Source organism: Clupea harengus, chromosome 15, assembly GCF_900700415.2.
Source record: "Clupea harengus chromosome 15, Ch_v2.0.2, whole genome shotgun sequence".
NCBI classification, from domain to species: domain Eukaryota; kingdom Metazoa; phylum Chordata; class Actinopteri; order Clupeiformes; family Clupeidae; genus Clupea; species Clupea harengus.
The window spans coordinates 26,881,334-26,894,821 of NC_045166.1; the positions used below are offsets into that span (position 1 = coordinate 26,881,334).

General features: G+C 52.6%; 1 protein-coding gene across 1 annotated transcript in view; it reads right to left on the bottom strand.

The window, feature by feature from the left end:
* Positions 1 to 733: 733 nt before the first annotated feature.
* LOC105902107 (ena/VASP-like protein) overlaps positions 734 to 13,488 on the bottom strand; it is a 75,633-nt gene continuing 62,878 nt past the window's right edge. Inside the window, exons 5-13 of the mRNA XM_031581604.1 lie at positions 10,704 to 10,771; positions 5,600 to 5,838; positions 4,851 to 4,948; positions 4,451 to 4,499; positions 3,925 to 3,973; positions 2,934 to 2,994; positions 2,502 to 2,562; positions 2,253 to 2,310; positions 734 to 826 (exon numbers count right to left, since the gene is read on the bottom strand). Coding sequence (XP_031437464.1) covers positions 789 to 826; positions 2,253 to 2,310; positions 2,502 to 2,562; positions 2,934 to 2,994; positions 3,925 to 3,973; positions 4,451 to 4,499; positions 4,851 to 4,948; positions 5,600 to 5,838; positions 10,704 to 10,771 — 721 coding nt within the window. The 3' untranslated portion in view covers positions 734 to 788. The remainder of the gene's footprint in view (positions 827 to 2,252; positions 2,311 to 2,501; positions 2,563 to 2,933; positions 2,995 to 3,924; positions 3,974 to 4,450; positions 4,500 to 4,850; positions 4,949 to 5,599; positions 5,839 to 10,703; positions 10,772 to 13,488) is intronic.

The window sequence follows — 13,488 nt, forward strand, 5'->3', positions numbered from 1 at the left end:
AGATTGCAATATTCAAAGAGCAACACTTCATGTTCCATCTTTTAATATCGGGTTCAAACTTGTGTTTAAAAATGATCCGCCAGTGATTCCCACACACATCTGTGTTGGCAAAAGGATAAAAAACTTTTTTAAAAATCTCACGCTCAAGGTAATGAGAACGGAATCAGAATGTGCTTGGAACTGTATTCTGAGGAACACACAATCAGAGGAAAATGAGACCAAATATAAAATATAAAAGGCTAACATTAAATGATGTGCAACGGTATTATTATTATTATTTTTATCATTAATATTATTAATATAATTATATTATTTTTGTCAGCACTAAATCTACCACTACGTACATATACACCAATACATAAACTAATAATAACAATAATAATAATAATAATAATAATAATGATAATACAAACAAAAAGACAATAAAATAATAAAAACAAGATGTTCAAATTTAGTTACATCCCTAAAGACATGTTGAAAAGACAGTCTTTACAGATCAATTAGTTTGAAAAATGAAAACAAAAAAGACTAAGAGAAATCAGTGCAAGTGTCCTGCAGTCTTCTGCACTGTTTCACACCGGTGGCTACCAAAGGATGTTTCTGTCGTGTCAGAGGAAGGAATGGTACCATGATTCTTTTTTAGAACAGCCGCTGTGATTGACAGACAGCCCAGACGGTTGCCACGGTGACGATCCCTTCCTCTTCAGGGCTACAGCAGGTCCTGGTATGGGGGGGTGGGGTTGGGGTAGGGTGGGTCTCAGACAGGTGGGTCACGTTGGTCCAGGGGATTATGTCGTGCTGATTCGACTCAGTTCGTGTCTAATGGCTGCAGGTGAGAGAGAGAGTATAGTGTATAGGCATTGCTGACTTACGCATGACATGCATGTACTACATGTACACTCTGAATAGGACTACATGTACACTCTGAATAGGACTACATGTACACTCTGAATAGGACTACATGTCAAACAGGACTACATGTACACTCTGAGATATGTCACAACAAGTTTCCCATCATCCTTGTGTCATTACCACAGCACTAACCAATGGCACACACCACAATATGTTCTCTTTCATTTTTCCCATATTCTGTACATTTTTTAATACATTTTATATATTGTTTGTCCTATGTTTGTAAAAGTACTTAATATGTTTATTGTTTATTGTGTAAGTTTATTGTTTGCACCAATGTACCATAGAAAATTCCTGGTAGGTGTAAACCTAAATTTCCTTCGGGATTAATAAAGTATCCATCTATCTATCTATCTATCTATCTAACCTACTTGGCAATAAAAACGTTTCTGATTCTGATTCTGAATATGGAGAGGAGGGATAAAGACTGGCCATGTGTTAAGGTCATGGCACACACCACTATATTGAGCGGAACGATAAAGACTGACCATGTGTTAAGCTCATGGCACACACCACTATATGGAGAGGATAAAGACTGGCCATGGCACACACCACTATATGGAGAGGATAAAGACTGGCCATGTGTTAAGGTCATGGCACACACCACTATATGGAGAGGATTAAGACTGGCATGTGTTAAGGTCATGGCACACACCACTATATGGAGAGGATAAAGACTGGCCATGTGTTAAGCTCATGGCACACACCACTATATGGAGAGGATAAAGACTGGCCATGTGTTAAGCTCATGGCACACACCACTATATGGAGAGGATTAAGACTGGCCATGTGTTAAGGTCATGGCACACATCACTATATTGAGCAGAACGATAAAGACTGACCATGTGTTAAGCTCATGGCACACACCACTATATGGAGAGGATTAAGACTGGCCATGTGTTAAGGTCATGGCACACACCACTATATGGAGAGGATAAAGACTGGCCATGTGTTAAGCTCATGGCACACACCACTATATGGAGAGGATAAAGACTGGCCATGTGTTAAGCTCATGGCACACACCACTATATGGAGAGGATAAAGACTGGCCATGTGTTAAGGTCATGTGTCATGATGGCTATCCAGTCAGTCATGAAGGAATCTGACTGAGGTGAATCTGACTGAGGTGAATCTGAGGGAGGTGAATCTGACGCCTCCAAGGTGAGCCCAACCCCATCTGCATCCTTCCCTCTGGGATGCCACCATCAAAACACCCCAAAATCAAAACACCCCAAGGCTCTTATGTGCACTGCTGCGGCCAATTTCTTTGGACAGTTTGTTTATTAAGTGTATATGTTTTCAGAAAATATGGACTTTGTACATGCAGAGGTGAAACATACCATCAATGATCTCGTCCTTCACCTTGTGCAGCTCACGGACAACTTCTTCCAATATCTCCTGTTGGAGAAAGTTAGAGGCGTTGAGGGCATGGTTAGCATGACGGTGTTACTCTGGTCATAAGCTAATACGCTATTCATGGTAAGCTTCACGGTGTTACTCTGGTCATAGGCTAACACGCTATTCAGGAGCATGTTGTATCTGTGCAGCACGATGTGTGCCGTTCATGTAGTGTTGTTTGTGGACCGTACCTGTTTCATTCTGTCCAGGTCTAAGGCGTCTGTGTCACTGGTGCTTCCCACAGGCCGAACCCTGGTGACATGAGAAGGACCATTCAAATGACTAGATCACAGAAATCACATAGCTCTACAGCACCCCCGTCTGGTCATTTCAGGTTACTACACTTCAGCGAAGCAGACTGAACCATATCCATTATGTTGTGTTTAATGTCATTCCATAAATAACACAATTAGTTATGTCTACCATTATATCAGAGGAAAGGAAGTATCAGAATTTGAACCCAGAGTCCTAAGCACTTTTTAAAGGATAGTATCTCCATTGTAAAAATCTTATTTCCTCCAGGTTTAAACCAAACCAAACAAAACCTTTTTAAAGGAGGACAGAGGCTGATTCTGTAATGGTTTCGGCCCAGCTCTGGCCCTGATCCGGCCCTGATGTCTTACTTTGATACTAGCGACGAGCGCTCAGCAGAGTTGGCCCTGTCCCATGGCTTCTTCACGCCGTCTGCACACAGGAGAGAGGGGAGATATTAACCAACTGAACGACACAACACACACACAGACACAGACACACACACACACACACACACTCACAACACACACACACACACACACGGCTTCTTCACACTGTCTGCACACAGGAGAGAGGGGAGATATTAACCTACTGAACGACACACACACACACACACACACACACACAACCACATGAGATCTTGATGGCTATTGTAGTGCAGGTAGTGTGAGTGGACTGTTTTCTGGTGATATTGCTACTGAGTCTGAATCATTAAGTATACTGTTGAGGTTAGGTATACTGTGTGGTGACTGAGTCTGAATCATTAAGTATACTGTTGAGGTTAATTATACTGTGTGGTGACTGAGTTGATTGTGGCACACCTTCACCCCCCTCGGACCTGTCAAACTCACTTACCGTTCACTTTCACCTAACCTCCAGTGATTTACTGATGGATGCACGTATGTATGTACGTATGTATGTGCCAAACACATATCTATAAGTATCTAGCAATATTTACATTGATGTTTATTTATTGATGCTGATATATCAATATTAACATTGATGTTTATTTATTGATGCTGATATATCAATATTAACATTGATGTTTATTTATTGATGCTGATATATGTATACAACCGATGTACAGTATGTATGTACGTGCCAAACACTTTGGATGAATGCAACTATCACTATGCACAGTGATGTGACTAATGAGAGCAAAAGGCACAATGGCTAACAGAAAGCTTGAGTTGAATGTCAAACACACCTGTGTGTGAGTGTGTGTGTGTGAGTGTGTGTGTGTGTGTGTGTGTGTGTGAGTGTGTGTGTGTGTGTGTGAGTGTGTGTGTGTGTGTGTGTGTGTGTGTGTGTGTGTGTGTGTGTGTGTGTGTGTGTAACAGAAGCATTGAATGTCAAACACACCTGTGGCATTCTGGCCCCGGGCCATAGGGGAGGGGGAGTTGGGGTCGTCCTGCAAACACAACAAACAACAACAACCACAGTTACACGTCAGACACACATGTGAAGCTCTGTGTGCTATAGGGATAGGGAGAGAGAGAGAGAGAAAGAGAGAGAGGGAGAGAGAGAGAGAGAGATAGAGGGAGAGGAGAGAGGGAGAGAGAGGGAGAGGGAGAGGAGAGAGAGAGAGATAGAGGGAGAGAGAGGGAGAGGGAGAGATAGAGGGAGAGGAGAGAGGGAGAGAGAGGGAGAGGGAGAGGAGAGAGAGAGAGATAGAGGGAGAGGAGAGAGGGAGAGAGAGGGAGAGGGAGAGATAGAGGGAGAGGAGAGAGGGAGAGAGAGGGAGAGGGAGAGGGAGAGGAGAGAGAGAGAAGAGAGAGGGAGAGGGAGAGGGAGAGGAGAGAGAGAGGGAGAGGGAGAGGAGAGAGAGAGGGAGAGAGAGGGAAAGGGAGAGGAGAGGGGGGAGGTCTTTTCTGTGTCCTTCACTCACATTTTGGCCGTCCTCATCTTTCCTCTCTGGCGTTTCACACGCTTTCCGTCTGGAGGAAGAGAATCACAAGTTCTGCTTTTATTGATCTATTATTTAAACGCATCATTCTACCCACATATCAATTTACAGCCATTGCCATGACAATTGTTTCCGTGGTGATATAAGTGGCAACTATGGGATAGGATTACAGAGCACCGTCATCTCCCCGAGGTTCAGACTCTCGATGGCTGTCGGACAGAACAGGTTCAAGGTTATCTATTTGTCCTCACATCACCTCACCTGTGTTGTTGGCTAGAGGAACTCCTTGCTCTGGCATTCTAAGAACCAATATTAAGTTCTAGATCAGAATCACTCAGAGGGTTCTCTCTGGCTGTTCCGGAGGACTGACGAGCGCTCTTACCTTCGCGCCAGCAGGGCGTTCATTTCCTCCATTAGACCTCCGCCACTGCCACTCTGTCGATTGGCATCATTTTTGGCAGCAGAATTTTCAGGCTCAGGCTGTGGGTACAGAATGGCACAAGAGTCAGCCGCTTCCCCTTTAGACTACTGATCTGAAATACCCTCAAACCTTAGAATCACTAAAGTATTGATTCAAAGCTCCCAATTACAGAGACTGCATTCTGCTTCTATGTCTCCAATCATATGCCTATCATATGCCTATCATATGCACATAGCAGTGTGTTTCCACCTACAGGTCTCACCATCTCTTACTGTTGTATAATAATCTACGGACTAATCTTCAGGCACGTTACCACCCAGTCTTTCACAAATAAGAGAGTCTGTCAGTCTGAAACAGATCAGGCCCTGATGTGGCTCTGATGTGGGCCAGTTCTGGCCCTGATGTGGTTCTGATGTGGCCCTGATGTGGCTCTGATGTGGGCCAGTTCTGGCTCTGATGTGGCTCTGATGTGGGCCAGTTCTGGCCCTGATGTGGCTCTGATGTGGCCCTGATGTGGTTCTGATGTGGCCCTGATGTGGCTCTGATGTGGGCCAGTTCTGGCTCTGATGTGGCCCTGATGTGGGCCAGTTCTGGCTCTGATCTGGCCCTGATGTGGCCCTGATGTGGCTCTGATGTGGCCCTGATGTGGCCCTGATGTGGCCCTAAGTCCTCCACTAGCTGCAGGCCCTCTCCTGCCCTGAGAGACTCACCCTCTGGACTCGGCGCAGCTTGGCTCCGGCGATCATGGCCGCCAGCCCGGTGGGCGCGGACGCGTCACCCATGGGTAGAGGAGGCGGGGGTGGGGGCGCCCCAGCCGAGGGGGGCGGGGGGCCCGGAGGGGGCGGGGGCGGCGGACAGGGCCCCCCCAGACACATAGGCTGCATGGGGGGAGGCATCCCAGCAGGGGGCGCCACTGAGAGCACGGCAGGGTGTCCTGAAAATGGGGAACCTGCAGGGAGGAGGGAGAGATGGATTAACAGAGAGAGAGAGAGGGAGAGAGAGAGAGAGAGAGAGAGGGAGGGAGGGAGAGTGAGAGAGAAGAGAGAGAAGGTAGGAGGTAGGCCAAAGAGGCGGATGGGGAAAAAGAGAGAGAGAGGCAGAGAGAAAGGAAAAGACAGACAAGATAACAGTGACAGTGGCGCCCCCTACTGGGGGACAGTGGTGTATTACAGTGACAGTTGTTATGGTAACAAAAGATGCTCTCAACTGCATTATGGAACAGCCTAAATGATGTCACGTGTGACCTCAGCCTAAATGATGTCACGTGTGACCTCAGCTTAAAAGATGTCACGTGTGACCTCAGCCTAAAAGATGTCACGTGTGACCTCAGCCTAAATGATGTCACGTGTGACCTCAGCCTAAATGATGTCACGTGTGACCTCAGCCTAAAAGATGTCACGTGTGACCTCAGCCTAAAAGATGTCACGTGTGACCTCAGCCTAAATGCAAATGTCTCGTCTTTTCCAACAGTTGCAGTAATCTCCCTGCGTGAGTTCTGTGTCACGTGGGGATCACTGTGCTCTGCTCTGCTCTGCTCTGTGTCACGTGGGGATCGCTGCTACCTGAGTTGGGTGGTGTGAGTGCTGGGGTGGGTGTTGTGAGTGCTGGGGTGGGTGGGTGTTGTGAGTGCTGGGGTGGGTGGGTGTTGTGAGTGCTGGGGTGGGTGGTGTGAGTGCTGGGGTGGGTGGGTGTTGTGAGTGCTGGGGTGGGTGGTGTGAGTGCTGGAGTGGGTGGGTGTTGTGAGTGCTGGGGTGGTGGTGTGAGTGCTGGGGTGGGTGGTGTGTGTGCTGGGGTGGGTGTTGTGAGTGCTGGGGTGGGTGGGTGGTGTGAGTGCTGGGGTGGGTGTTGTGAGTGCTGGGGTGGGTGTTGTGAGTGCTGGGGTGGGTGGTGTGAGTGCTGGGGTGGGTGGTGTGAGTGCTGGGGCGGGTGGGTGTTGTGAGTGCTGGGGTGGGTGGTGTGAGTGCTGGGGTGGGTGGGTGTTGTGAGTGCTGGGGTGGGTGGTGTGAGTGCTGGGGTGGGTGGGTGGGTGGTGTGAGTGCTGGGGTGGGTGGTGTGAGTGCTGGGGTGGGTGGGTGGTGTGAGTGCTGGGGTGGGTGGGTGTTGTGAGTGCTGGGTGGGGTGGGTGGTGTGAGTGCTGGGGTGGGTGTTGTGAGTGCTGGGGTGGGTGGGTGGTGTGAGTGCTGGGGTGGGTGGTGTGAGTGCTGGGGTGGGTGGGTGATGTGAGTGCTGGGGTGGGTGGTGTGAGTGCTGGGGTGGGTGGTGTGAGTGCTGGGGTGGGTGGTGTGAGTGCTGGGGTGGGTGGTGTGAATGCTGGGTGGGTGGGTGTTGTGAGTGCTGGGGTGGGTGGGTGGGTGGTGTGAGTGCTGGGGTGGGTGATGTGAGTGCTGGGGTGGGTGGTGTGAGTGCTGGGGTGGGTGGTGTGAGTGCTGGGGTGGGTGGTGTGAGTGCTGGGGTGGGTGGGTGGGTGGTGTGAGTGCTGGGGTGGGTGGGTGGTGTGAATGCTGGGGTGGGTGTTGTGAGTGCTGGGGTGGGTGGGTGTGAGTGCTGGGGGTGGGTGATGTGTGTGCTGGGGTGGGTGGTGTGAGTGTGTGGGGTGGGTGTGTGAGTGTGTGGGGTGGGTGGTGTGAGTGTGTGAGTGCCGGGGTGGGTGGTGTGAGTGCTGGGGTGGGTGGGTGGTGTGAGTGCTGGGGTGGGTGGTGGTGTGAGTGCTGGGGTGGGTGGTGTGAGTGCTGGGGTGGTGGTGTGAGTGCTGGGGTGGGTGGTGTGAGTGCTGGGGTGGGTGGTGTGAGTGCTGGGGTGGGTGGTGTGAATGCTGGGGTGGGTGGGTGTTGTGAGTGCTGGGGTGGGTGGGTGGGTGGTGTGAGTGCTGGGGTGGGTGGTGTGAGTGCTGGGGTGGGTGGTGTGAGTGCTGGGTGGGTGGTGTGAGTGCTGGGGTGGGTGGTGTGAGTGCTGGGGTGGGTGGGTGGGTGGTGTGAGTGCTGGGTGGGGTGGGTGGTGTGAATGCTGGGGTGGGTGTTGTGAGTGCTGGGGTGGGTGGTGTGAGTGCTGGGTGGGTGATGTGTGTGCTGGGGTGGGTGGTGTGGAGTGTGTGGTGGTGGGGTGGGTGGTGGAGTGTGTGGGGTGGGTGGTGTGAGTGTGGGGTGGGTGTGTTAGTGTGTGAGTGCCCGGGGTGGGTGGTTGTGAGTGCTGGGGTGGGTGGTGGTGTGAGTGCTGGGGTGGGTGGTGGTGTGAGTGCTGGGTGGGTGGTGTGAGTGCTGGGGTGGGTGGTGTGAGTGCTGGGGTGGGTGGTGGTGTGAGTGCTGGCTGGGTGGTGTGAGTGCTGGGGTGGGTGGGTGGTGTGAGTGCTGGGGTGGGTGGGTGTGTGTGAGTGCTGGGGTGGTGGTGTGAGTGCTGGGGTGGTGGGTGGTGTGAGTGCTGGGTGGGTGGGTGGTGTGGAGTGCTGGGGTGGGTGGGTGGTGTGAGTGCTGGGGTGGGTGGGGGTGTGTGTGAGTGCTGGGTGGGTGGGTGGTGTGAGTGCTGGGGTGGGTGGGTGGTGTGAAGTGCTGGGGTGGGTGGTGTGAGGTGCTGGGGTGGGTGGTGTGAGTGCTGGGGTGGGTGGGTGGTGTGTTGGCTGGGGTGGGGTGGTGTTGAGTGCTGGGGTGGGTGGTGGGTGGTGTGAGTGCTGGGTGGGTGGTGTGAGTGCTTGGGGTGGGTGGGTGGGTGTGAGTGCTGGGGTGGGTGGTGTGAGTGCTGGGGTGGGTGGTGTGAGTGCTGGGGTGGGTGGTGTGAGTGCTGGGGTGGGTGGTGTGAGTGCTGGAGTGGGTGGGTGGTGGTGTGAGTGCTGGGTGGGTGGGTGGTGTGAGTGCTGGGGTGGGTGGGTGGGTGCTGTGAGTGCTGGGGTGGGTGGTGGTGTGAGTGCTGGGGTGGGTGGGTGTGAGTTGCTGGGGTGGGTGGGTGTGAGTGCTGGGGTGGGTGGGTGGGTGGTGTGGAGTGCTGGGGTGGGTGGTGTGAGTGCTGGGGTGGGTGGTGTGAGTGCTGGGGTGGGTGTGAGTGCTGGGTGGGTGGTGTGAGTGCTGGGGTGGGTGGGTGGGTGTGAGTGCTGGGGTGGGTGGTGTGAGTGCTGGGGTGGGTGGGGGTGGTGTGAGTGCTGGGTGGGGTGGTGTGTGTGAGTGCTGGGGTGGGTGTTGTGAGTGCTGGGTGGGTGGTGTGAGTGCTGGGGTGGGTGTGAGGTTGCTGGGTGGTGGTGTGAGTGCTGGTGGTGGGTGGTGTGTGTGTGTGTTGGGGTGGTGGGTGTGTGTGTGCTGGGGTGTGTGTGTGTGTGTGTGTACAAGGTGAGATGTGTGTGTGCGCGTGTGAGTGCTGGGGTGGGTGGGTGGTGTGGTGTTGCTGGGGGTGGGTGGTGGGTGTGAGTGCTGGGGTGGGTGGTGTGAGTGCTGGGGTGGGTGGGTGGGTTGAGTGCTGGGGTGGGTGGGTGGTGTGGTGTGGGGGTGGGTGGTGTGAGTGCTGGGTGGTGGGTGGTGTGAGTGCTGGGGTGGGTGGGTGGTTGTTGTGAGTGCTGGGGTGGGTGGGTGTTGTGAGTGCTGGGGTGGGTGGGTTGGTGTGAGTGCTGGGGTGGGTGGGTGGTGTGGAGTGCTGGGTGGGTGGTGTGTGTGTGCTGGGGTGGGTGTTGTGAGTGCTGGGGTGGGTGGTGTGAGTGCTGGGGTGGGTGGGTGGTGTGAGTGCTGGGGTGGGTGGTGTGTGTGCTGGGGTGGGTGGTGGTGTGAGTGCTGGGTGGGTGGGTGGTGTGAGTGCTGGGGTGGGTGGGTGGGTGGTGTGAGTGCTGGGGTGGGTGGGTGTGAGTGCTGGGGTGGGTGGGTGGTGTGAGTGCTGGGGTGGGTTGGTGTGAGTTGCTGGGGTGGGTGGGTGGTGTGAGTGCTGGGGTGGGTGGGTGGGTGTTGTGAGTGCTGGGGTGGGTGGGTGGGTGGTGTGAGTGCTGGGGTGGGTGGGTGGGGTGGTGTGAGTGCTGGGGTGGGTGGGTGGGTGGTGTGAGTGCTGGGGTGGGTGGTGTGAGTGCTGGGGTGGGTGGTTGTTGAGTGCTGGGGTGGGTGGTGTGAGTGCTGGGGTGGGTGGTGTGAGTGCTGGGGTGGGTGGTGTGAGTGCTGGGGTGGGTGGTGTGAGTGCTGGGTGGTGAGTGCTGGGGTGGGTGGTGTTGTGAGTGCTGGGGTGGGTGGGTGTTGTGAGTGCTGGGGTGGGTGGGTGAGTGCTGGGGTGGGTGGGTGTTGTGAGTGCTGGGGTGGGTGGTGTGAGTGCTGGGTGGGTGGTGTGAGTGCTGGGGTGGGTGAGTGCTGGGGTGGGTGGGTTTGTGAGTGCTGGGGTGGGTGGGTGTTGTGAGTGCTGGGGTGGGTGGGTGTTGTGAGTGCTGGGTGTGGTGGGTGGTGTGAGTGCTGGGTGGGTGGGTGGGTGTTGTGAGTGCTGGGGTGGGTGGGTGGGGTGTTGTGAGTGCTGGGGTGGGTGGGTGGTGTGAGTGCTGGGGTGGGTGGTGTGAGTGCTGGGGTGGGTGGTGTGAGTGCTGGGGTGGGGTGGGTGGTGTGAGTGCTGGGGTGGTGTGTGAGTGCTGGGGTGGGTGGTGTGAGTGCTGGGGTGGGTGTTGTGATGTGCTTGGGTGGGTGGGGTGTGAGTGCTGAGGTGGTGGTGTGAGTGCTGGGGTGGGTGGGTGGTGTGAGTGCTGGGGTGGGTGGTGTGAGTGCTGGGTGGGTGTGTGAGTGCTGGGGTGGGTGGGTGGTGTGAGTGCTGGGGTGGGTGGTGTGAGTGCTGGGGTGGGTGGGTGGAGCTGGGGTGGGTGGGTGGAGCTGCTACCTGAGTTGGATGCTCGTCGCTCCCTCTCCATGTGCGCTTGCATCTGCTGCTGCTGCATCTCCATCTGCCTGTGGACACAAACACCAGAGGGGGACAGGCAGTCAACCTCCACATAACCTTCAGATGACCTTCAGATAACCTCCACATAACCTTCAGATAACCTCCACATAACATTCAGATGACCTCCACATAACCTTCAGATGACCTTCAGATAACCTCCACATAACCTTCAGATGACCTTCAGATAACCTTCAGATAACCTCCACATAACCTTCAGATAACCTCCACATAACCTTCAGATAACATTCAGATGACCTTCAGATAACATTCAACCTTCAGACGATATATACAAACAGTGGCGTCAACCTCATGACCTCAAGATGACCTATGCACAACCTTCAGACGATATACAAACACTGGCGGAACGGACAGTCAACCTCCACATAACCTTCAGATGACATTCAGATAACTTCCACATAACCTTCAGATGACATTCAACCGTCAGACAATTTCAAAACAATGGAGTCCACAAAGAACCGCTACATGACATTCATAAAGCCGGCTGCCAGCCTCCACAGTCCAGGCAGCCTCAAAGAGAGTCTCCACACACTATTCAAACCACTCAGATGAATCTACACACACTATTCAAACCACTGAGATTAATCTACACACACTATTCAAATCACTCAGATGAATCTCCACACACTATTCAAACCACTCAGATGAATCTACACACACTATTCAAACCACTGAGATTAATCTACAAACACTATTCAAATCACTGAGATTAATCTACACACACTATTCAAACCACTGAGATTAATCTACAAACACTATTCAAACCACTCAGATGAATCTACACACACTATTCAAACCACTGAGAGGAACACACAGTCAGCTACCAGGCAACATGGGTCTAGTGGTTCAGGAGGTAGAGGAGTCGTTCAGCAGTCGGACGGTTGCTAGATCAAACCCGACTCCTCCTCACCAAGTGTCGAAGTGTCCATGAGCAAGACACTGAATCCCCAACTGCTTAGACAGTAGCCTCTGCCATCGGTGTATGATGAATGGGTAGATGTCAGAGGCTTTTATGTGTAAAGTTGACACTATCCATCTCTGCCATCACAGAAGCTTCCAGCTATCTGTTCCTCTCATCTAAGACAGTATTCCTTCCATCGCTTTCTTTTCTTCAACATATAACTCCATTGCCCAGTCCACTCCATACAAGCACTATGTCAAATGACAGGCCCCTAACAGGCATCCCCCACAGGCCCCTAACAGGCATCCCCCACCGGCCCCTAACAGGCATCCCCCACCGGCCCCTAACAGGCATCCCCCACAGGCCCCTAACAGGCATCCCCCACCTACCTTTTAGGCATATTTCCACCATGTGCTCTGGGCATCTCCTCCAGAGGGTCTACAGGTAACGCTCCCCTATCTAAACCTACTCCTCCAGAGGGTCTGCAGGTAACGCTCCCCTATCTAAACCTACTCCTCCAGAGGGTCTGCAGGTAACGCTCCCCTCTCTAAACCTACTCCTCCAGAGGTACTCCTCTACAGGTAACGCTCCCCTCTCTAAACCTACTCCTCCAGAGGGTCTGCAGGTAACGCTCCCCTCTCTAAACCTACTCCTCCAGAGGTACTCCTCTACAGGTAACGCTCCCCTCTCTAAACCTACTCCTCCAGAGGGTCTGCAGGTAACGCTCCCCTCTCTAAACCTACTCCTCCAGAGGTACTCCTCTACAGGTAACGCTCCCCTCTCTAAACCTACTCCTCCAGAGGTACTCCTCTACAGGTAACGCTCCCCTCTCTAAACCTACTCCTCCAGAGGGTCTGCAGGTAATGCTCCCCTCTCTAAACCTACTCCTCCAGAGGTACTCCTCTACAGGTAACGCTCCCCTCTCTAAACCTACTCCTCCAGAGGGTCTACAGGTAACGCTCCCCTCTCTAAACTTACTCCTTCAGAGGGTCTGCAGGTAACGCTCCCCTATCTAAACCTACTCCTCCAGTCTGCAGGTAACGCTCCCCTCTCTAAACCTACTCCTCCAGTCTGCAGGTAACACTCCCCTATCTAAAGGGTAGAAGTGTAGGGTAGAAGTGTCCGATCTGAGTCTCCTGACTAGACTGTAAAGGGTAGAAGTGTCCGATCTGAGTCTCCTTAAGCTAGACTGTAAAGGGTAGAAGTGTCCGATCTGAGTCTCCTTAAGCTAGACTATAAAGGGTAGAAGTGTCCGATCTGAGTCTCCTTAAGCTAGACTGTAAAGGGTAGAAGTGTCCGATCTGAGTCTCCTGACTAGACTGTAAAGGGTAGAAGTGTCCGATCTGAGTCTCCTTAAGCTAGACTGTAAAGGCTAGAAGTGTCCGATCTGAGTCTCCTTAAGCTAGACTATAAAGGGTAGAAGTGTCCGATCTGAGTCTCCTTAAGCTAGACTGTAAAGGGTAGAAGAAGAGCTGCGGCAGCAGAGTAGTTCTATCTCGTAGCCATCATGGACTGGATCAGATATCTCATGTTTGAATGGGAACCATATAACCACCTAACCCTAACCGTAACCACGGCTCCAGGGCTATAAATAGCTCTTAAACAAAGACGCTTAAGAGAGAGATTCACTTTAATAATTCAGGAGGATCCTGGTGTCAGCATGATCTCACGTATCCATGTTTTCATCTCTTATATCTACAAACACTCTTCTCAGCGCTCCACCATAGATATTATTGGTTTATAGTCTCTTCTCAGCGCTCCACCATAGATATTATTGGTTTATGGTCTCCGGTTTCCCACCGGCTG